At 42.7% G+C, this 23,048-nt stretch overlaps 1 protein-coding gene and 1 long non-coding RNA gene across 7 annotated transcripts in view; one reads left to right on the forward strand and one right to left on the reverse strand.

The window, feature by feature from the left end:
- The window catches only part of LOC115171751 (SUN domain-containing protein 1), a 41,682-nt gene extending 23,364 nt beyond the window's left edge, over positions 1-18,318 (reverse strand). For 4 of the 6 annotated variants that reach the window (XM_029728857.1, XM_029728856.1, XM_029728855.1 and 1 more), the window contains exons 1-2: positions 11,444-11,833; positions 10,825-10,919 (exon numbers count right to left, since the gene is read on the reverse strand). In XM_029728857.1, the coding sequence (XP_029584717.1) occupies positions 10,825-10,919; positions 11,444-11,818 (470 nt within the window). In that variant the 5' untranslated portion in view covers positions 11,819-11,833. Of the gene's footprint in view, positions 1-10,824; positions 10,920-11,443; positions 11,834-15,460; positions 15,768-18,172 lie in introns of those variants that run through there. The other 2 variants (XM_029728858.1, XM_029728859.1) reach the window with 2 other exon arrangements.
- Positions 18,319-18,461: 143 nt separating this feature from the next.
- LOC115171758 (uncharacterized) lies at positions 18,462-19,965 on the forward strand. Its single transcript, XR_003871240.1, has 3 exons — positions 18,462-19,155; positions 19,296-19,331; positions 19,646-19,965. It is a non-coding gene; the product is annotated as an uncharacterized LOC115171758 (long non-coding RNA).
- The last annotated feature ends 3,083 nt before the right edge of the window (positions 19,966-23,048 follow it).

Below are 23,048 nucleotides of genomic sequence, written 5' to 3' on the forward strand. Positions count from 1 at the left end.
TTGCTGAATATAAATCACATCATTTCCTGGGAGCAACTGCCAGATCCTTATTACCCTCATATTAATCTAACCTCCCCTGCCAGATCCTCATTACCCTCATATTAACCTCACTAGGGTAGGGGGCAGCATTCGGAATTTTGGATGAAAAGCGTGCGTAAAGTAAACTGCCTGCTACTCAGGTCCAGAAGCTAGGATATGCATTGGTAGATTTGGATAGAAAACACGCTAAAGTTTCCAAAACTGTTAAAATAATGTCTGTGAGTATAACAGAACTGATATGGCAGGCAAAAACCTGAGGAAAATCCATCCAGGAAGTGCCTTTATTTTGAAATGCCTGTTTTTCCATTGAAAGCCTATCCACCATACAAAGACTTATGATGCAGTTCACGAGCCCTATGGCTTCCACTACATGTGGCCAGTCTTTAGGCATTGTTTCAGGCTTTTACTCTGAAAAATGAGGGAGGAACACCACTTTCAATGCGAGGACAGTGGAAATTTCCAAACATGAGTCCTGCACGTGACCAGGGCCTTTCTTGTTTATCCTATTCTATTGATGAAGCTATTGTCCGGTTGCAATATGATCGATTATTTATGACAAAAACAACCCGAGGATTGTTTAAACATCATTTGACATGTTTCTACGAACTTTTATGGTACTTTTTAGATTTTTCGTCTGTCTGTTGTGACCGCGCTTTGTTCCAATGGATTACTGAAAAAAATGCACCAACAAAATGGAGGTTTTTGAATATAAACAGGGACATCATCGAACAAAACTAACATTTATTGTGTAACATGGAGTCTTGGGAGTGCAATCATATGAAGATCAAAGGTAAGTGATACATTTTATCACTATTTCTGACTTTTGTTACTCCTCTTCATGGCTGCTAACTGTTTGTAATGATTTGTCTGCTGCGCGCTGTTCTCAGATAATCGCATGGTTTGCTTTCACCGTAAAGCCTTTTTGAAATCTGACACAGCGGTTGGATTATTAACAAGAAGTTTATCTTTAAGCTGGTGTATATCATTTATCTTTTATGTATGTTTATTATGAGAATTTCTGTTTTGTTGAGTTTCACGCTCTGCAATTTCACCGGATGTGGTTTGAGACAGTGGATTACTGAACAAAATGCGCTAGCAAAACGGAGGTTTTTGGATATAAAGGACTTGATCGAACAAAACAAACATTTATTGGGTAACTGGGAGTTTTGTGAGTGTAACCATATGAAGATCAAAAGGTAGGTGATTCATTTTATCGTTATTTCTGACTTTTGGTACTCATCTACTTGACTGGTTACTGTTTGTAATGATTTGTCTGCTGGGCGCTGTTCTCAGATAATCGCATGGTTTGCTTTCACTGTAAAGTATTTTTGAAATCTGACACTGTGGTTGGATTAACAAGAAGTTAATCGTTAAACCGATGTGTAACACTTGTATGTTTCATGAATTTTTATAATGAGTATTTCTGTTATTGAATTTGGCGCTCTGCAATTTCACTGGATGTTGGCCAGGTGGAACGGTAGCATCCCACACCCCCTAGAGAGGTTAATATAACCTCCCCTGCCAGATCCTCATTACCCTCATATTAATCTAACCTCCCCTGCCAGATCCTCATATTAAACTAACCTCCCCTGCCAGATCCTCATCACCCTCATATTAATCTAACCTCCCCTGCCAGATCCTCATTACCCTCATATTAATCTAACCTCCCCTGACAGATCCTCATTCCCCTCATCATATTAATCTAACCTCCCCTGGCAGATCCTCATTACCATCATATTAATCTAACCTCCCCTGCCAGATCCTCATCACCCTCATATTAATCTAACCTCCCCTGACAGATCCTCATTACCCTCATATTAATCTAACCTCCCCTGCCAGATCCTCATTCCCCTCATCATATTAATCTAACCTCTCCTGACAGATCCTCATTACCCTCATATTAATCTAACCTCCCCTGCCAGATCCTCATTACCCTCATATTAATCTAACCTCCCCTGACAGATCCTCATTCCCCTCATCATATTAATCTAACCTCCCCTGACAGATCCTCATTCCCCTCATCATATTAATCTAACCTCCCCTGCCAGATCCTCATTACCATCATATTAATCTAACCTCCCCTGACAGATCCTCATTCCCCTCATCATATTAATCTAACCTCCCCTGACAGATCAAAGACAGTTGACATCACAGCCAAGGAGCAGCGATACAGTCACACAAACACCAGTCAGGGAGCTCAGACAAAGATTACAATCCACATGTTTTAGAAATCTAAACGGTGAAACTACAGGTTGAACGATGCTACACACACACACTTTTTTGTTGAAAAACTGATGCACTATCAACGCACCCTTAACTTCTTTGGGATAGGGGGCAGTATTTTCACGGCTGGATAAAAAACGTACCCGATTTAATCTGGTTACTACTCCTGCCCAGAAACTAGAATATGCATATAATTGTTTGATTTGGATAGAAAACACCCTAAAGTTTCTAAAACTGTTTGAATGGTGTCTGTGAGTATAACAGAACTCATTTGGCAGGCCAGAAAATTGAATTGTGGTATTTTAGTTGGTTTTGTATTTCGCGCCGTGCGATGCCATTGGCTGTTGGCTAGGGGTTCCGCAGGCGGAATGGGTTGAACGTCTGTCCTCAACAGGTTAACAAGCCTGGGATGTTAGGCCAAATACTAAACACACTGAAAACGTCATTAGCAGAACCGTTTCAAAACAAATGTGACATGGAGACTAACCACCAACAGGCTGTTTTCTGGAGTGTATTACTGAGGGAGATATCACTCCCAGCAGGGTTCACAACTCCTCCTTTAAACCCTTCTGGGCCTCACTACATTCTGCTTACAAAATTAGGTTTTACTGAAAATGTTTCCACGTAGTTGTTTAAGCTAGGCTCTGGAGGGTCAGTGCAGGTCTGTGGGGGAAACACAAAACACACGTCCCACCCTACGGTTTCCTAAGCCATTAGAGAGCTGCCATTCCCCTGAGGAAGAACACAGGCCTATATTTACCACAGGCAGGGCAGGGACAGGCTGGGTAGAGGGGATCTCAGATTTCCATCTGTCTATCTCTGGGTGGGTTTCAATTGGCCCTGAGATTACGGCCACCGCCCATCCTCCTCTTTTCCCTCGAACAGAACAGAAGCACTTCTCTTCTCTCTCCAACAGTGTGCCATCTCTTCCTCTCTCTCTCTCATATTGCCCTTGTTGCTATGGAAACTTCTCCAAACAGCTCTCCGGGGCCTGAGAGGGTGTGTGTGTGATCTGTGGCCGCCTGAGTTTGCGCCCCTCCAACTTCTACAGAACAAATCCTGTCAAAGAGGAGCACTAGCAAGTAGAGAAGAGAGAGGAAGAAAAAATAAACAGTAGTTGAAATTCCTTCACATTTTATAAGTTCAGCCTGAATGGGGTCAACAACACCACCTCTGACACAGACACACAATCATCCAGCTGCTGCCATTCAGCCATGCCCTTGACCAGTGAAGCACTGTCTGAGGGAGGCAACCATGCTGCCACACACACACACACAAACAAGCATGGACACAAGCCCACATCATCCCACAACACACACCAGATGTCCTAAACAACTGAGTGCAGCATGGCCAACCAGCAGCAACTGGCACTCCTTCTCCACATATGCCTTTAACCTGCCTTGAACAGTCTTTATTACCTCCACTTCATCCCTTCTTTCTCACCTTCCACCCAGCCCCAGCCCGATCATATCACTATAACCACTGGTCCTAATATTACCCTAGATCACCTTCCACCCAGCCCCAGGCTGATCATATCACTATAACCACTGGTCCTAATATTACCCTAGATCACCTTCCACCCAGCCCCAGCCCGATCATATCACTATAACCACTGGTCCTAATATTACCCTAGATCACCTTCCACCCAGCCCCAGCCCGATCATATCACTATAACCACTGGTCCTAATATTACCCTAGATCACCTTCCACCCAGCCCCAGGCTGATCATATCACTATAACCACTGGTCCTAATATTACCCTAGATCACCTTCCACCCAGCCCCAGCCCGATCATATCACTATAACCACTGGTCCTAATATTACCCTAGATCACCTTCCACCCAGCCCCAGGCTGATCATATCACTATAACCACTGGTCCTAATATTACCCTAGATCACCTTCCACCCAGCTCCAGGCTGATCATATCACTATAACCACTGGTCCTAATATTACCCTAGATCACCTTCCACCCAGCCTTACCCCCAGGCTGATCATATCACTATAACCACTGGTCCTAATATTACCATAGATCACCTTCCACCCAGCCTTACCCCCAGGCTGATCATATCACTATAACCACTGGTCCTAATATTACCCTAGATCACCTTCCACCCAGCCTTACACCCAGGCTGATCATATCACTTTAACCACTAGCTGGGTGTCAGGTAGGTAGGTGTGTGTACTCTGCTGTGATTGACTCGTGTGACTCGTGTGTGAAAACGTATAACCAAGAGCTGACTTCTCTCTTTCCCTCTTTCTTTTTCCATCTAATACACTCCCTACCGCTCTCATGCACACACACACACACATTCATCTCACACTAACATGGTAGAAATATGGCATTGGAGAGAAAAATCAGGCACTGGGCAGAAAATGAGGTTTCTCTTTTATTCAAATCAAAACATATCCATGATGCCAGAATTTCTCCTTCCCTGAGAAGTAACTAACCTAACCTCTCAAAGTATACTCCATTTGTGTGTTGTTACAACACTACCGTTGAGCTGATGTGAGAGATATATATATATATATATATATAACAAACACACACACACACAAAAGTATGTGGACAACCCTTCAAATTAGTGGATTGGCTATTTCAGCCACACGTTGCTGACAGGTATATAAAAAAGGGCACACAGCCATGCAATCTCCATAGACAAACATTGGCAGTAGAATGGCCTTACTGAAGAGCTCAGTGACTTTCAACGTGGCAGTCAGGATGCCACCTTCCCAACAAGTCAGTTCGCCCTGCTAGAGCTGCCCCGGTCAACTAAGTTTTGTTGTTGTGAAGTGGAAACGTCTTGGAGCAACAGCGGCTCAGCCGCGAAGTGGTAGGCCACACACGCTCATAAAACAGGACAGCCGAGTGCTGAAGCACATAGCGCAGAAAAATTCTGTCCTCGGTTGCAACCCACCACTACAGAGTTCCAAACTGCCTCTGGAAGCAACGTCAGAACAAGAACTGTTCGTCGGGAGCTTCATGAAATGGGTTTCCATGGCCGAGCAGTGGCACACAAGCCTAAGATAACCATGCGCAATGCCAAGTGTCGGCTGGAGTGGTGTAAAAAACTCGCCGCCATTGGACTCCGGAGCAGTGGAAACACGTGATTCATCACTCCAGAGAAGGCATCACCATCCTACAGTCCGACGGACGAATCTGGGTTTGCGGATGCCAGGCTACCTTCCCCAATGCATAGTGCCAACTGTAAAGTTTGGTGGAGGAGGAATAATGGTCTGGGGCTGTTTTTCATGGTTCGGGCTAGGCCCCTTAGTTCCAGTGAAGGGAAATCTTAACGCTACAGCATACAACGATATTCTAGACGATTCTGCGCTTCCAACTTTTTGGCAAGAGTTTGGGGAAAGCCCTTTCCCGTTTCATCATGACAATGCCCCCGTGTACAAAGCGAGGTCCATTCAGAAATGGTTTGTCGAGATCGGTGTGGAAGAACTTGACTAACCTGCACAGAGCCCTGACCTTAACCCCATCGAACACCTTTGGGATGAATTGGAACACCGACTGTGAGCCAGGCCTAATCGCTCAACATCAGTGCCCGACCTAACTAATGTTTGTGGCTGAATGGAAACAAGTTCCCGCAGCAATGTTCCAACATCTAGTGGAAAGCCTTCCCAGAAGAGTGGAGGCTGTTATAGCAGCAAAGGGGGGGACCAACTCCATATTAATGCCCATGATTTTGGAATGAGATGTTCGGTGAGCAGGTGTCCACATACCTTTGGTCATTAGGTGTATATGGATTCTCTAATATATGGAGTTCAATAAACAAATCAAATTTTTATTCAAAAAATATTTCAAAGTTATGACTGATTAGTATCTCGTTACAACATTTCCCGGTGTAGTTTGGGTGGTACCATATAATTAAAAATAACAATTGAATGTCTCTATAGCTGGTACAACTTATTTTCTCACAGGGGTAATACTCCAGAATCCTCCACTGACAGCAGTAGATCAATAGTCTAAAGCCAGGAAATAGCTGAGAGCCTGGGAGAGAGCAGGGTGACCTCCCCTTACAAGGGCAGACATCGTACAGGCTTTACATCAATCAGTGAGGCCATTCTCCTTACTAATGACTATGGTGTTTGTACCAATGGGAATACACTGGTAATTAACCCTTGGTTGGTGGGCTGTAGCATGGTGGTCTCTGCTGAGTCGTATTGATTAGGCCCCAAATGGAAGACAATGCACTGAAACTGGGAGGGACTACTTTAACTTGTCCAATAAAAAGCCTGATTTTCCTTTGCCTTTAGCTAAATGTTTTGCTAGTGTTGCCTACTGAATGGGACTCTGGCCTCCTGCTCCTGTCCACTCAGGCTAGGTTTGTTCCCCTCACTTCTAAAAGGCCTCTCAGATTTTTGGATGTGATTGGTTTGGTTCATTCCTTCCTTCCTTTCTCTTTCTCCAACTTGTCTACCAGTCTTTTGAGTTCTGACAACAGATGGCCCAACGGTTGCTGTCACCTGACCCTGTCCCTCTCAGCGCTACCCTCTCCCCATTCCGCAAGCCCCACACACACACACACACACACACACACACACACACACACACACACACACACACACACACACACACACAGTAGTGTGACAGCTCTCAAGGCTGATATTTTTGATGCCTAGCTACAGTACATGAGTCAACTGCCTTCTCTGTCAGTTTGTTCTGGCATTTAAAAAAACAACAGCCCAACAAGGCAAAATCAATAACATTTTGTTAGTTCAACTAATTCAATAAGTGAAGTATTAGCCTACATTACTCTTTCATGTACAAGAAAAAGAGACTCTTTACCTAATTCTCAGATCAGTGCCACCAGGCATTTATATGGTTGATCAACTCTCTCACCGGACCATGGAGACACATGGTCTTGTTCCAGTCTTCCATGCTAGGCCTACCTGTTACATTCCAATTGTGTGTGTGTGCGAGAGACTGAGAACCCAGAGCATTTTCCTTTAATCGATCTCCGCCTCACTCCACACACGACCTGGAACCGGTCCGGCGCCAAAACAGGCTTTCCCACAGTCAGAAGATGTGGTAGTAGTAGGGCTGTTAGAATTCTAACTATGAATTGTGATTCTATTGGGTAGGACATGGCTGTGGGAGAGCTTTCAATGCAGGGAAAGTGTTGCTTGGTTATTATCTTATTGCCTTATACCTTCACAGTGAGGGAGTCAAGGTGGCTCCACAGGTTATCAAGAGGTTAAATTGAGCAATTATGAGACTTAGAAAAAAAACATTACCAGCAGAAGCCCTTAAGGACTGGATCGTAGACTAAATCCTGTCTCGTGTAAACCCACACAAACACCCTGGCACTCCCACTACCAGCAGAAGCCCTTAAGGACTGGATCGTAGACTAAATCCTGTCTCGTGTAAACCCACACAAACACCCTGGCACTCCCACCTCTTCTACATGCCTGTGAGAACAGTGAGATATTAAAGGTAATTACAAGAGATGTATGTAAATGTCATCTAATTGTCAGGCAAGCCAGGCCTTGAAGGGCAGCCTGTGGTCTGAGCCTAGTCCAACTCAGGGAGAGGACTAAACATGTCAGCTGACTGAAGGGCTTTTCTATAGGAATGCCCTTAGCATTTTTCAAAGGAGAGCGAGGGTAGAGTATGGTAGTCAAGCTAATGGGAGTGGTTGTGTTAGAACATGTACACAAGTGTTTACACTGTTATTCTCTCTCTCTCAACAAGAAGTGCAACAGAATTTCACCTCTTGAAGACCCAAATACCAGGACTGCCATGTCCCCCCCATTTCTTTACACGAGGTGTCAAAAGTGACAGTGTAAAAAAAACAAAAAACATTCCAACTTCACACACACACAAATCACCTGCATATTCAGTGACAATCACACCTGCAAGCAGTTTCATGCTCAGGCCCCAGAGATGATGGGCTGAAGAGAGAGAGATCAGAACAATGATGATAGAGCAGCATGTACTGTACACTAGGGCAGCATGATATGGGCAAATACATTTAATTGTGATTTAGATCAAAACACTTGGGTGAACTGTTGGAATCATGGAAATAAAATGCGTTTTCCAATTATATATTTTTTATAATAGAATCTTTGAGAACTAACAATCGCCAAGCTAAACAGGGAGTACTTTTAGCAGTAAAAATGCATAGAATTGCAGGAAATTTGCTAAAATGTATTTCAGTTCTATGGAGAATTTAAGAATTGCAGAAAATTGGCTTGAAAATGCACCAAAAATTGTTACACCACTTAGATGGGGGGACTTTCAAATGTTCCCTAAAATTCACAGAGCTGAAGTCTGACTGCACCCTTTGCCACGCCCACCACCTAAGCCCCCCTTTTTTTATATCCAGAAAAAAAATTATGAACTGCACATGAAAAGTTTCTTCCTTGAAAATTGTGGGAGGGAGAGAACAGTGTGTGACTAACATGAGACATACTGTACCATGAGAGGAAACACAGGAAGCAAAGGAAACACCAAGCTAAGCAAGGGATAGTTAGTCCAAACTAAGATAACTACAAAGGCGCTATGCTACCATTTTCATTGTGTTGTTCCCTCATAACACATAGCCTTACACACAGAAATGCTGAACCACAAGCGCACACACGGACTGAATCATCGGGCTGAATCATCGAAACCACAACCACAGCGGTTGGTCTTGTGAGCAACTCTGGAACTCATCAGCAAGAATGCACCAATATCTTCAATGTATCAACTGTCAAGGATGAATATTTGTATCAAGACTGAAAATATTTAGCTAGAAATAGAAGCCAAATTAAAATACATCTTTACAATTTCAACATTCTCTCCTCACTCCAACTGTTGTAAAATGTATTCTCAAATGTACTTCAAAGATCTTTTTACTCAAGTGAGAGCAAAGACAATCAATTCAGTAAGATTTCTGAATGCAACACAAACTCATTCAGGACTCCTAATGGTGCTGAAATACCCTTTATTCTCCACGGCTGTGGTAATGACTTGACTGATCTGACAGAGGCTCTGACTGTAGTCAGTGGACATAACCACAATAGGGCGACGGGATTCAATAACAAATACTATTTTTATGTGAGTCACGGAGGAATAGCTAACTTGTGTAGAAAGGAAAGATTGATGATAACCCTCGCCACACATCTAGAGGCCATCTGAATACAGGAAGAGCAACAGAGGAACAGATAGCTCCCTAAACCTTGGATAAGATGGTATGAAACCTCTAGCCTGTTCTACAGAGGAACAGATAGCTCCCTAAACCTTGGATAAGATGGTATGAAACCTCTAGCCTGTTCTACAGAGGAACAGATAGCTCCCTAAACCTTGGATAAGACGGTATGAAACCTCTAGCCTGTTCTACAGAGGAACAGATAGCTCCCTAAACCTTGGATAAGATGGTATGAAACCTCTAGCCTGTTCTACAGAGGAACAGATAGCTCCCTAAACCTTGGATAAGACGGTATGAAACCTCTAGCCTGTTCTACAGAGGAACAGATAGCTCCCTAAACCTTGGATAAGATGGTATGAAACCTCTAGCCTGTTCTACAGAGGAACAGATAGCTCACTAAACCTTGGATAAGACACAGTATCAAACCTCTAGCCTGTTCTACAGAGGAACAGATAGCTCCCTAAACCTTGGATAAGACACAGTATCAAACCTCTAGCCTGTTCTACAGAGGAACAGATAGCTCCCTAAACCTTGGATAAGACGGTATGAAACCTCTAGCCTGTTCTACAGAGGAACAGATAGCTCCCTAAACCTTGGACAAGACGGTATGAAACCTCTAGCCTGTTCTACAGAGGAACAGATAGCTCCCTAAACCTTGGATAAGACGGTATGAAACCTCTAGCCTGTTCTACAGAGGAACAGATAGCTCCCTAAACCTTGGATAAGACGGTATGAAACCTCTAGCCTGTTCTACAGAGGAACAGGATATGTACTATACCATTTCAATTCAAGTAAATACAGCAAATAAATACTCATGCAATTGTTCCATACACACTCTGAATTGTTGAGAATTGACATGAAATGAACCTGAAATGGTCAGTAGATGCCAGTCAGTAGTGTAACGGTCAGTAGATGCCAGTCAGTAGTGTAACGGTCAGTAGATGCCAGTCAGTAGTGTAACGGTCAGTAGATGCCAGTCAGTAGTGTAACGGTCAGTAGATGCCAGTCAGTAGTGTAACGGCCAGTAGATGCCAGTCAGTAGTGTAACGGTCAGTAGATGCCAGTCAGTAGTGTAACGGTCAGTAGATGCCAGTCAGTAGTGTAACGGTCAGTAGATGCCAGTCAGTAGTGTAACGGTCAGTAGATGCCAGTCAGTAGTGTAACGGTCAGTAGATGCCAGTCAGTAGTGTAACGGTCAGTAGATGCCAGTCAGTAGTGTAATGGTCAGTAGATGCCAGTCAGTAGTGTAACGGTCAGTAGATGCCAGTCAGTAGTGTAACGGTCAGTAGATGCCAGTCAGTAGTGTAACGGTCAGTAGATGCCAGTCAGTAGTGTAACGGTCAGTAGATGCCAGTCAGTAGTGTAATGGTCAGTAGATGCCAGTCAGTAGTGTAACGGTCAGTAGCGCAGCCAGCATTCTCACCTGAGGGAGTAGGTATATCCTGTGTTCTCTGGAGCACACTGTGGAGGAGTGTATGTGTGTAGGCGAGAGAAATCCATGGTCATTCTCCGATCAGACTGCAAGAGTCAGGGTGGAAGGGAGAGGACTCTTTAGGCCATAGCACAATAGATGAGGGATTATCATTCTAACACACCAGCAAGGGCATGCATTACACACACACACACACACACACACACACTGAATTGTTCAGCTTGTCTCTCGGCACTAGTGATGTTTAGATCCAGTAACAAGTTGATTTACTTTCCCTCAGAGCAATAGCATAGTCCGACAAACACTCACTAGTTAGCATACAAACAAACTGTTCCACACACATACTACACCTCTCTGGTGAATATTAGACAATCTCTCTCTGTGCTTCCACAGCACAATCCCACATTAGACCCAATCTACTTGGCTTCACTCCAAGAAGACCTAGGCAGCAGTAGCTGCTCTGGAGAGTCCCAGAGCCCGCCCAGGCAGGCAGGCAGGCAGGCAGGCAGGCAGGCAGGCAGGCGAGTAATGAGAACAGTTACACATTATAGTTTCCCCTAGCACACAATACTACAGCCCTGCTCTGTTCTGTAGAATAGACTTGGCCAACCTCCTTCCCTTGCATTATGTCTGCGGCCTGTTGACGGCGAGCGCTTCGGCAGGCAGGCAGCAGGGTTGGGTAATGAATGGAACTCTTCTTCTCTTTCTGTAGTTCAGCAGCTGTGGGCTGGCGGGGACCAGTGGAGACAAGACGGGGGACAATAGGAGTCCCTCTCAGGCAAGGCACCCAGCCAAAATACCAGACTGACTCCCTCTCAGGCACAGCACCCAGCCCAATACCAGACGACTGGAAAACAGGCTCGCTCCCTTCAGAGAGTAGCACATACAGAGGTGGAGCTATAGGCCCAACCCTGGCAATGGACGGGACACACCTAGCCAGGTAGATGCCTGGGGCCTGTTCAGGAGGGTGCGGTGCAAATAACATTACAGAATGTTTGTGTAGGAGAGGAGTACACAATTGTGGGAATTTAGCCAGTTCTATAGCCTACATTTCGGTCTGCAACATTGTAAGCCCTGCACACTCCCAGACGCAACACCAAGAAGATGGCATGCGTGGGACACAGTAATCTATAAGCTACTCAATTGAACATGACCCCGTGAAGGGTCAGGAGAGGGCTAACATGAAACCTGTTTAAACCTAACAGGTACTATATAGGGAACATGACAGGGATGTATTTGGTTGTGGTGATTAGTTTAGTCTATTCAAAACAGAGGGAAATCAATAAATGGAGCTGAAACACTAATGTACTGATTTTAACTATGGATCTACAACATCTAGCCTTGAAGTAAACTCAAACAGCAATGGAACGGTTGCCTCTCAAATATGCACAGAATTCAATGGTTACATAATTCAGCGAGTTTGGTTTGAATGACTCCGCTTCCGCTGATAACTTACAGTAGGATGGCCCTGCAAGTTACTGCCCACGTCATATCTTCCTACAACAAACCCTGAGCCGTGCTGATACTACAGTAGCTAAGGAAGCACCCCTGCCACCTATAATATACTATTATAGAGGTTGTACTAAATAAGAGCGAGCACTATAGAGGGAACAGATGGCATTCCCCCAAATCAGAGGGACTACTGCCTGGTAATCTTAACCACAGGTCAAATCTATTTGTAAATCCAAAGGCCCAAAACAGGGATAAATAATCATGAAAACCAATGTGGCGTCTTTAATTCTGCCTGGATTAGTTGGTTGGATTGGAGGCCTGTTTTTGGCAATCCTTCAGGATGCAGAAGTTACTGGACATTCCAAGTTCAGGAAAATAACAATATAAGCCCTCCTGTGTGTTAAAAACTGAATTATTTTGAGATTACAGAGCTGAGATGGGAACCAATTTTAGAAACATGTTTCAACTGCCATCCAATGAATCACAACCACCATAAAAAGAGCAATTGGTCATCCTCCATTTTTGCTTTTACAAGCATTCTTCCCAGGAGTCATGGCTAGAAAGGATTCAGCTTTTGTCAAATTCACATAAGTTGATTATATTCATTTTATCTAAACCTAACTCTTTTTCTAACCTTAACCTAATTATCCTAACCTGCTACATTAACTATCCTAATCTGCTGCAAAATTTTCCTAACCTGCTACGAAATGTCAAATCTGACAAAACCTGTATCCTTTCTCGTCAAAACCATTCCCAGGCTTAGCTGGGAAATCTTGCAAAGGGCACGACCTATGAACTTATACTCGAGAGACAGGCTGAACACAAACAGTACAGGCACACTCACTAGCCCGCCCGCGTATGCATGCATGCATGTATGTATGTATGTATGCACACACACACACACACACACACACACACACACACACACACACACACACACACACACACACACACACACACACACACACACACACACACACACACACACACACACACACACACACACACACACACACACACACACACACACACACACACTAGAGCAGGGTTTCCCAAACTTAAATAACCAACTCATCACCAAGCTTTGATTATTAGAATCAGCTGTGTAGTGCTTGGGCAAAAAACAAAACGTGCACGGAGGGGGGCAGGACCAAGTTTGGGAAACCCTGCTATAGACAACCACAGTATGAGTCATAATACCCATAAAACCGAGCGGTCAAACAGGGAAATTTCAGTTTAGATTTTAAAAAGTCACCTTGTCCGGGATGGATTTACATGATTATCAAAACGTCATGCCAGGGTAAGCCTACATGAAACACAAGCGGTGTTCGAATACTCATACTAACCTCACTATTTGTGACTTGAATTTAGTATATTGTATGCTTATTGGTCATAGTATGGATAGAGTTAGTATGCCAAAAGTTCCCGTACTAAATTCGCCAAAATACGAAGTATACACACACTGGACACTGTTTCCGTGCTTTTACGGCCCATAATGCAATTCTTCAGAAAATGGCTGTGGCTTCATAATTTTTCAGATTTTAAGAAAATGGTGGAAAATATGCAGCCGAAGTCCGATGAGAGCGGATACAAATTCATTGCTTGAACTAATTATTAACTAAAATGTTAAGCAATGTAATAAAGTAATAACATTTCACATAAATTACACGTTATGTTGGCTGACAATTTGTTAGCTACACTACCCTTACGAACCACATAGCATTACAGCAGTATGTTAGCTAGTTAGTTGGCTACTAATACATCAAACTTGCCGGGCAGTATATTAACTAACTACCCAACGTTTGACTTGATTATTCACATCATTCTTAGCTAAGTGGTATAGTTGTTGTGCATTTCTATGGATATTGTTAATTTTGCCTATCTACTCCGATTTCAGAGCCCTCTCCTGTTGAATATGGGCGGTGTCAGAAAACTTTGGCAAAAAAAAGTGTAATTAAATTGTTGGCAGCAGCCCAGTTAGTCACCAATGCTCTGGATAACATGAAAACAGCCTAACCAGCTCTGCTAGGGCGAGTAAAATGGTCAGTGAGGTGTTCTATCATTGGAGTCTGGATGTAGCTAGCCAACGTTTGTCAGTTAGCTTGGCGTTGAACGCTCTGATCAACCCTACTCCTCGGCCAGAGCGTCTAGTGTGACATCTGAATGCTCGGAGAGTGAAACGCTCTGAATTTACCAATTGACAATCTGACAATGCTCTGGATTTACGAACACCCATATCACACTCTGGCACTCCAGACACACCCGAAATCGTAAAATGTTTAGCTAGTCATTAGTTATGCTAACAAGCTAGCAAGAGGTTGCATCGCAACATCATCATCTTCAGGAGCACTCAACTGAAACGATAGTTTGTTTACAGTATACTAAAATTAACTAGTAGTATATACTAATAAAGTATGTAGTATACAGTATGAGTATTCGAACACAGCTACAGCCCATAAGTGTTTCTAAAATCCCCAATGGAAAAATGAATGGTGAAAAAACGAATGGCACCATTTCCCTGTTTGACCACTAGGTTGTATCGGTATTATGACACCTCCACTGAGGAGCTCTATAGAAACCTTTCTAAAATTGCCACTTTCACAACATGCATGTTTTTTGTAAAACTGTCTTTTCACAGAACAGTAGGTGACGCGCTAGGTTAAAAAAAATAACGATATCGAATTGTTGATTCTGCACAAGTCGGGTTTTGGATATGTCAAAATGTGTACATCCATTTCAACGTGTGCAATTGGAGCAGCAAATGCCTAAATTACAAATATGAATGCATGTCCAAGTGACCCATAAACTCCATGAGTCTCGTATTGCCTAAGGCTAATTTTAGAAGGCAATATTTAGACAACGCAGACACCGCCCATGCACTGACATTAACGTTCCGTTTATAACATACGTATTAAACGTAGGCTCTCATTGCGCGGATACTGAGGATAATATAAAAAACGTTTGAGCCTAAGGTCGCAATTAACATGTGAAATAATATAACAGGCCCGAGGTTCTGTTCGCTGTCAAAACTGAATTCTGGAGAAAGGAGCCAGAGAAGCGCTACAAACTGGGGAATAAAATGCGCGTTAATTTATAATAAATTACATTTTATGACTACTAAAAAACCGGAAGATAAAACATAATTCCAATAATATTGCGTGTAACTTCTACTTGCCCGTCAGATAAGAGTCCATCTGTTATTCTTATGAGCGTAATCCAGTTGAAAAAGATCAACACATTTCTGTCTTGCAAGATGCGTTAACTTCACACCGCATGTCGAGGCGTCTATTCCAGGTATCGATGATCCTAACCTAGATACCAAAATAATATTTATCCGTGAACATACACAAAAGTTTGCAAGTTGACAGTGTGTGTGTGTACGTAATTATCAGGCACTACAAGCAGAATTCCAAAATGGCTTCCCAGACGTAACAAAGCAAGAAGGATCGCAGCAGAGATGTTCCTCCCACTCCCGCTATTGTCAGTTTATGGCGCACACTGGATCTATTGGAGTAAAATGAAATTGCTGCATCCCACCACTACTGTGACTTCTCCCATCGGATGAGAGTTGAACTGGGAGTAGTGATCCAAGTATAATATATATACTGATAAACTATAGCGTAATACTGAATGTGATTTAGTATCAAATCAATCAAAATCACTGAGTACAAATACTGGAGGTACAGAATACACAAAAAAATAAAGCACTATGTTTTTGTCACAGGACCACAGAGCTCAATAACTATATGACTAGGGCTCTTATACAAAACTATAAATAATCTATAACTGGACAGTATAATGCAATCTGGGAAACTACTGCTACTGCACATTCAATGTATCATCATTTGCACAACACGATCTACTCATACAGGTACACATACATACACGTTCATAACACATTCACGATCCACCAACAGCTGTTTCCCCATCACCTCTCCAGGACAGAACTCCTACAGCTGAGGGATCACTATTCATGTAAATGGATGACCACAGGACAGAGAGTGGTATATTCTCTGTGGTCAAAAACATTAATGTTGGGCCAAACTCAAATCTTAACCAATGCAAGTGAATTCATACATACATACAGCAAAATCAGTTACAGTACTGCTTTTAAATTTAGATCATATTTCAAATAAGGGCTTAATAATCCTAAAACATAACTCAATGAAGTCTAACAACACATCATTTTCACTGGTAGCCTGTTTACAAAGCAGATTATAACCCAAATATCAAATCAGGATCAGCTGAGAAGTTGAGCCTCATCAATAATTAATTTGGCCCCCATGAAACCTTTTGGATCAAGATTTAGAAAATAGTCACATGAGACCAATACAACAGGATATATGCAACAGGGCAGTGGCACATTGCATGCAGCCAAGTCTGCATCTCCATGCCAAAAAAGTGGTCCAGCATCATTCTCCTCCAACTTCATAGGACTACTGCACCACCTACTGTCTGTGATAGTGTATTACATGGTGATGTACCCTGTCACCGAAGCCATTTCAACCAATCACAGGGCTTTGGAAGATTGACAGGGGGAGCAAAAGGTGTCATCTCTGGTGTCTCGTTGGACATAGAGGCAGTGGGGTTTAGGGATAACATGCCAGGAGTAGTTGACGCACGTTGCTTGAATCGAATGATAGACGGAAAGAAGGAGCAATGCCTATAATTTCTACTGTATTTTGATGAAGTGGTTCTCCCAACTTATGTCAAACTTGGATATGTCAGATATGCGGTGAGACCGCATGTGCAGAAGCCGCTGCAGTGTTACAATTGTAAAAACTTTGGACACGTGGCAAGTGTTTGTCGAAGGAATAAATATGCTGAAGAGTCAGATTAAGCATGTTTCTGTAATTGTCATGGGAATCACATTCCCGAGTTCCCAGAGTGCCCTGTAAGGATGGAGGTCGCAGTAGCAGGATCAGGGCTATCCAGCAGATCTCCTATGTGGAGGCAGTGACAATAGCTGAAGGTGTGAATAGAGATGAGATGGTAGTGGATGTCCCACAGTCTGCAGTGAATGCCATACAGGAGAAGGATCCCGAAACACTAACCGTGAAGAAGGTGGACTTTGTTGCGTTTATAGCACACGTGACAAATTGCACTACTCAAACCAATTTAAAAAAATCAACAACAAAGAAATCTAAGAAGTTAGACATCATTGTGAAGGGGGCAAATAGGTTTCTGGATCTCCAGGATTTTACAGCAGAAATGTTACAAGGAATACTGAATTAAGAGGTTCCTGAGCTGGGCTCTGAATAGACATTTAAATCTGACTGAAAGAGTACAGTTTTAGGTTTTTGTTCAAAATGATGGGTTAGTTACTAAGAGAACATAGTGGCATAGTCTGGTCGTGACCGGCCTCACACTCCAGTACAGTAGCTGGCAGTATATGCATCTGTTAGTTGGTTGCGATCCACCAATAAAAACTAGAAGAAGAAGACAGGGGAAGCAGTAGGCGGGGTTACCGCGAGATGTTAAATTCAAAGTAAATCTAGTTCAGCTGGAGATGAGAAAAACATATTGTAGTTAGTTACCCTGTCAACGATGCACACACCGTTCCAGTTTAGATAATTGGTGCACTGGTCAATAATTACGAAATCAGGAGAAATAAATCAAGCGCATGCAACCATGGTGGTGGTTGGTCGTCCAGCCTTGATGTGCTAGCTTAGTAGCTAGCTAGCTTACGTCATACTAAATATTGTGGTTATACCTTCTCGTATTCCAACGTTACTTTTCTGTTTTCTAACTACATCACTAGTTGCACGTATAATCCAACACGTATGCATACATTTCGCACGTCCCATATAACAAGTTACTGGTAGTAGAAACCACTAGTCTGAATGTGGGACTATTTCTAAAATAGTTAACGTTTACTGTAACTTACACGCGACGCTGGTTGACAAATCCACAGGTTGTTGTGAAGATGAACGACGGTCTGTCTGGCTGTTCAGTTATCCACCAAATTCAGTTCAAGGAAGTAAAATGTTGCTACCAAGTCAGAGCATGGCAAGCCTGCCTAAAAAGTAGCTAACGTTTGGTTTGCCCTTTCCCCGACTGGCACAGTAATATTTTCCGTTGCTCAAACTGACATCACATGGAGGAGAGCAATAATTAACCGCGTTTCAAATCACAATCCTTTTTAGGTAAAAATGCCCATATATAGTAGCTGTAGGAAGCGCGTACAGCCAGAGCTGTAGCGCCGCTGGCTGGACGGTTTTAGCATCTCCTTTTCGTATCTGTCAATTTATTTTTTATTTTTTTGTAAATAACAATACGTTTTTTTATATTTTGTTATCTATAAACTAATTAACTACCTGTTACTTATAACCCCATTACATATCCGTTATACACTGTTTATAAAGAGTACCTTAATATAAAATCGTACTCTTTTTAAACTGGCCTATATAGGCATACTGTGATATCATTTAGACCAGCAGTAGAGTGCACTGTATCCTATCCTATGACAACAACAAAAAACGATCAGCACACCATCATTTGAAGAGGTTGGCTAGATAACCAGTTCTACAGATTAAATCATTGTGTTTTGTGAATCCATTTGTGTTATATAACAATGGAAAGACTTGTGGAGGAAACTTTCTAGCCTACTATGAGATAAAATATGTAGGGCAGGCCACATGTCATATGAGGAATGTTGTTGATGCTGATCCTATTGTTTCTTGTTACCTACCTGAGATCACATGACTAGAAAGTTGCATAGGTTGTGTGAGTACAACTATCTCACTCTTGTACAAGATAGGATCACTTTTGACAGGATTATAGACAATTTGCTACACAGTATGAGGAACTTGTTGCACTTTGTGTGTTTGTTTGAGTTGCTTGCTGTACAGCCTGACGATGTGGATCACTGTAAGTAGTCTACACACCTTTGTTAAAAATGTGTCTTCTGACAAGTCCATTTGCTGAATTTGTTTTTAAAAATTATTACCTGCTAACATCTGGTACTGGACTGTATATGGCTCTTATGTATCTGTGCTCTCTTTCTGCAGATACCTATTGTGAGAGTTGCTTGACTACAGGCCAAGGTAGGATTGATATGCCTGTTTTCATTCATGTGAAGTGCTAGTAGACAGTAATGGAAGGCATTGCTGTTGCACTCTTGCTACATTGAAGAACATCAGACCAGGCATTGTTGCTACACTCTTGCTACATTGAAGAACATCAGACCAGGCATTGTTGCTACACTCTTGCTACATTGAAGAGCATCAGACCAGGCACTGTTGCTACACTTTTGCTACATTTAACCACAGTGTGACAACAGAAGGCATTTGCTTGATCCTCACAAAGAGAAATAGAGTTATTAGAATCATTGATTCATGCTCTTTTTTTCTTCTTCCAGAAATTGAGAGCAGAAGAAAGACACAGCAGAGTCCAGACGGGATGTTATTGAGAAACTAGTCAATGGTGCTGTGTGTGGAACCTCTCCTTTCCACAAAAATTGTAAACTTTCCAAAGAAAATATGATAACGTCCTTCAAGCACCTATTAGGTAATATTGTGGATTTGTGTTCTGCATCTTGAATAATATTTCCTACAAATGGACGTGTATAATGTTATTGGACAATGTGTGACATCTCTTCAGATGTGCACAATGAGGAGTTCCGTACAGGCAGAGTTGCAAAGAAAAAGCCATATCTCAGACTGGCCAATAAAAATAAAATATTAAGATGGGCAAAAGAACACAGACACTGGACAGAGGAATTCTGCCTAGAAGGCCAGCATCCCGGAGTCGCCTCTTCAATGTTGACATTGAGACTGGTGTTTTGCGGGTACTATTTAATGAAACTGCCAGTTGAGGACTTGTGAGGCGTCTGTTTCTCAAGCTAGACAATCTAATGTACTTGTTCTCTTGCTCAGTTGTGCCCCGCGGCCTCCCACTCCTCTTTCTATTCTGGTTAGAGCCAGTTTGCGCTGTTCTGTGAAGGGAGTAGTACACAGCTTTGTATGAGTTTCAGAAGAAAGTACTTTGTTTCTGGCTATTTTGAGCCTGTAATCGAACCCATAAATGCTGATGCTCTAGATACTCAACTAGTCTAAAGAAAGCCAGTTTCATTGCTTCTTTAATCAGAACAACAGTTTTAAGCTGTGCTAACATAATTGCAAAAGTATTTTCTAATGATCAATTAGCATTTTAAAATTATAAACTTGGATTAGCTAACACAACATGCCATTGGAACACAGGAGTGATGATTGCTGATAATGGGCCTCTCTACGCCTATGTAAATATTCCATAAAACAATCAGCTGTTTCCAGCTACAATAGTCATTTACAACATTAACAATGTCTACACTGTATTTCTGATCAATTTGATGTAATTTTAATGGACAAAAAAAATTGCTTTTCTTTCAAAAACAAGGACATTTCTGAGTGACCCCAAACTTTTGAACGGTAGTGTGTGTATGTGTGTTTGTGTGTGTGTGTGTGTGTGTGTATGTATGTATATAATAAAACATTTATTTTTTGGTAGGATTTATATGCCTGTTTTCATTCATGTGAAGTATGTTCAAGAGGGCTAGTAGACAGTCATTGAAGGCATTGCTGTTGCACTCTTGCTACATTTAAGCGCATCAGACCAGGCATTCTTGCTACATGTAAGAGCATCTGATCAGGCACTGTTGCTACACTATATATATAATGTTTCTTGTTGCCTGTTTTGCCTGTTATTTTGGCATTAATACTTGTCACATCAGTTTGCAAACAATGTAAAATAAAACATAATTTAGTTAAAGCTTCATTCAAACATGGTCTCTTTTTTTTCTTTCTTAAGGCAGCTCCAGTATGCAGGTGTTTCAACCCAGCTCAGTGCTTTGTGGTGGTGAGGCAGCCAGTTGAAAATAGGGAGTGTAGGGGTTGGTAATGTTCTCTAGTTGCGCCGTGATTGACTCAGTGTTCTTTTCACTCATGGGGACACTACGTCACCACAATCTACGGGGAGAGCTAAAAGATTCAAGACCCTTGGGTGTTGCCATAGAGTTATATTAGAAGTGCCCATCTAAGAAGGCTCAAGGTCACTGGCCACAGATAAAATGACATCAAATCACTTCATATCTACCATAGCTTTGACTGGACTGATCATATCACCACATACTTTCAAAATCTTAGCTAGCAAGCAGTCATCATGAATAAAGCCGACAATCTACTGGCAAATGGAATGACGCTGCAGAGACAAAGCAGGTACATTTTACATTTTAGTCATTTAGCAGACGCTCTTATCCAGAGCGACTTACAGTATTGAGTGCATACACTTCATTTCATACATTTTTTTTTTGTTGTACTGGCCCCCCGTGGGAGTCGAACTCACAACCCTGGCATTGTACACACCATGCTGGCATTGCAAACGCCATGCTCTACCAACTGAGCCACAGGGAAGGTTGGACAGGGGAGGTAAGGGGAGTAAAACATTTAATATATAACGGACATGGAATTAGACAGCAACAGCGTCAGCAAACAGGTAACACAAACGAAAGACAATCAACGCAGCAGCGGGGAACAGAGCAAGGGAACTGACAAATATAGGGGAGGAAATAAACAGATGAGTGAGTACAGGTGAGTCCAATATCACTGATGCGTGTGACGAGGGAAGGCAGGTGTGCGTAATGGATGGAAGGAGTGCGTGATGCAGGGCAACCTGGCACCCTCAAGCGCCAGGGGGGGAAGAGCGGCAGCAGACGTGACACAAATCCTTTTCAATCTGGTCATATGAAGAGAAATTATAGATAAAACGTATCGGTGCTCATCGGTCATTGGACATAAACGTTACACAACAAGTTGCAAGGGGTTTGGACGGAATCAGTGGATAACTGCAATCACTAGCCTGCTATTCAGTGGAGTGGGTGTGTGGTCCAAGTCTGGGTTTAAGGGTCTTAAAAGGGTCAACATTCACATGCAACAACATGGACCAGAAAAGACTGAATACATTGCCATGCTGTCAATCCAGTGTAACAGTGTAGGTTCCGTCCCTCTCTTCACCCCAACCCGGGCTCGAACCAGGGACCCTTGCACACATCAACAACTGACACCCCACGAAGCATCGTTACCCATCGCGCCACAAAAGCTGCGGGCCTTGCAACGCAAGGGGAAACCCTACTTCAAGTCTCAGAGCGAGTGACGTCACTGATTGAAATGCTATTAGCGCGCACCACCGCTAACTAACTAGCCATTTCACATCGGTTACAACAGCACGACTTCTGCCACGTTCAAAACAACTGGAAACTCGGAACTGGGAATTCTCAGACTTCAGTGAGTTCATGACAACTGGGAACTCTGGATTTTTTTCCCTTTGACTGGGAAAATACGTTTTGAAATACGTTCGGAATTCCAAGTCGGGAACTCGGGCCTCTTTCTAGAGCTCCCCAAGTTCCTAGTTGTCTTGAAAGCACCATAAATCCAAAGAATGCCAGACTTTGATGACAGCGTTTGATGACACAATTTGCCCACAAGAAGAACCGCCACACCACCTTCCTGTTCAAGTGAGCACAGCACAGCAAGGTCAGTCCACAAATGTATTGTATGCTGCTGCATATATGATGTAATGTGCCAGGGGGATATGTATATCGTAGCTAAGAAATACTAAGTATATGTTGTGTAGTAAGCTGTTAGTAGCCCATGTGCCTCACCCTAATAATTTGGTCCCTTTCCCCTCATAACTTAGCCTACTGTTCTGACTTGGTGGTGCACATGTAGCCTGTTTTAGAGAAATGTAATCATCGAATATTGTAAGAGCTTTCATTGTCAGCTTATATG

Source organism: Salmo trutta, chromosome 32 (genome assembly GCF_901001165.1).
Source record: "Salmo trutta chromosome 32, fSalTru1.1, whole genome shotgun sequence".
NCBI lineage: Eukaryota > Metazoa > Chordata > Actinopteri > Salmoniformes > Salmonidae > Salmo > Salmo trutta.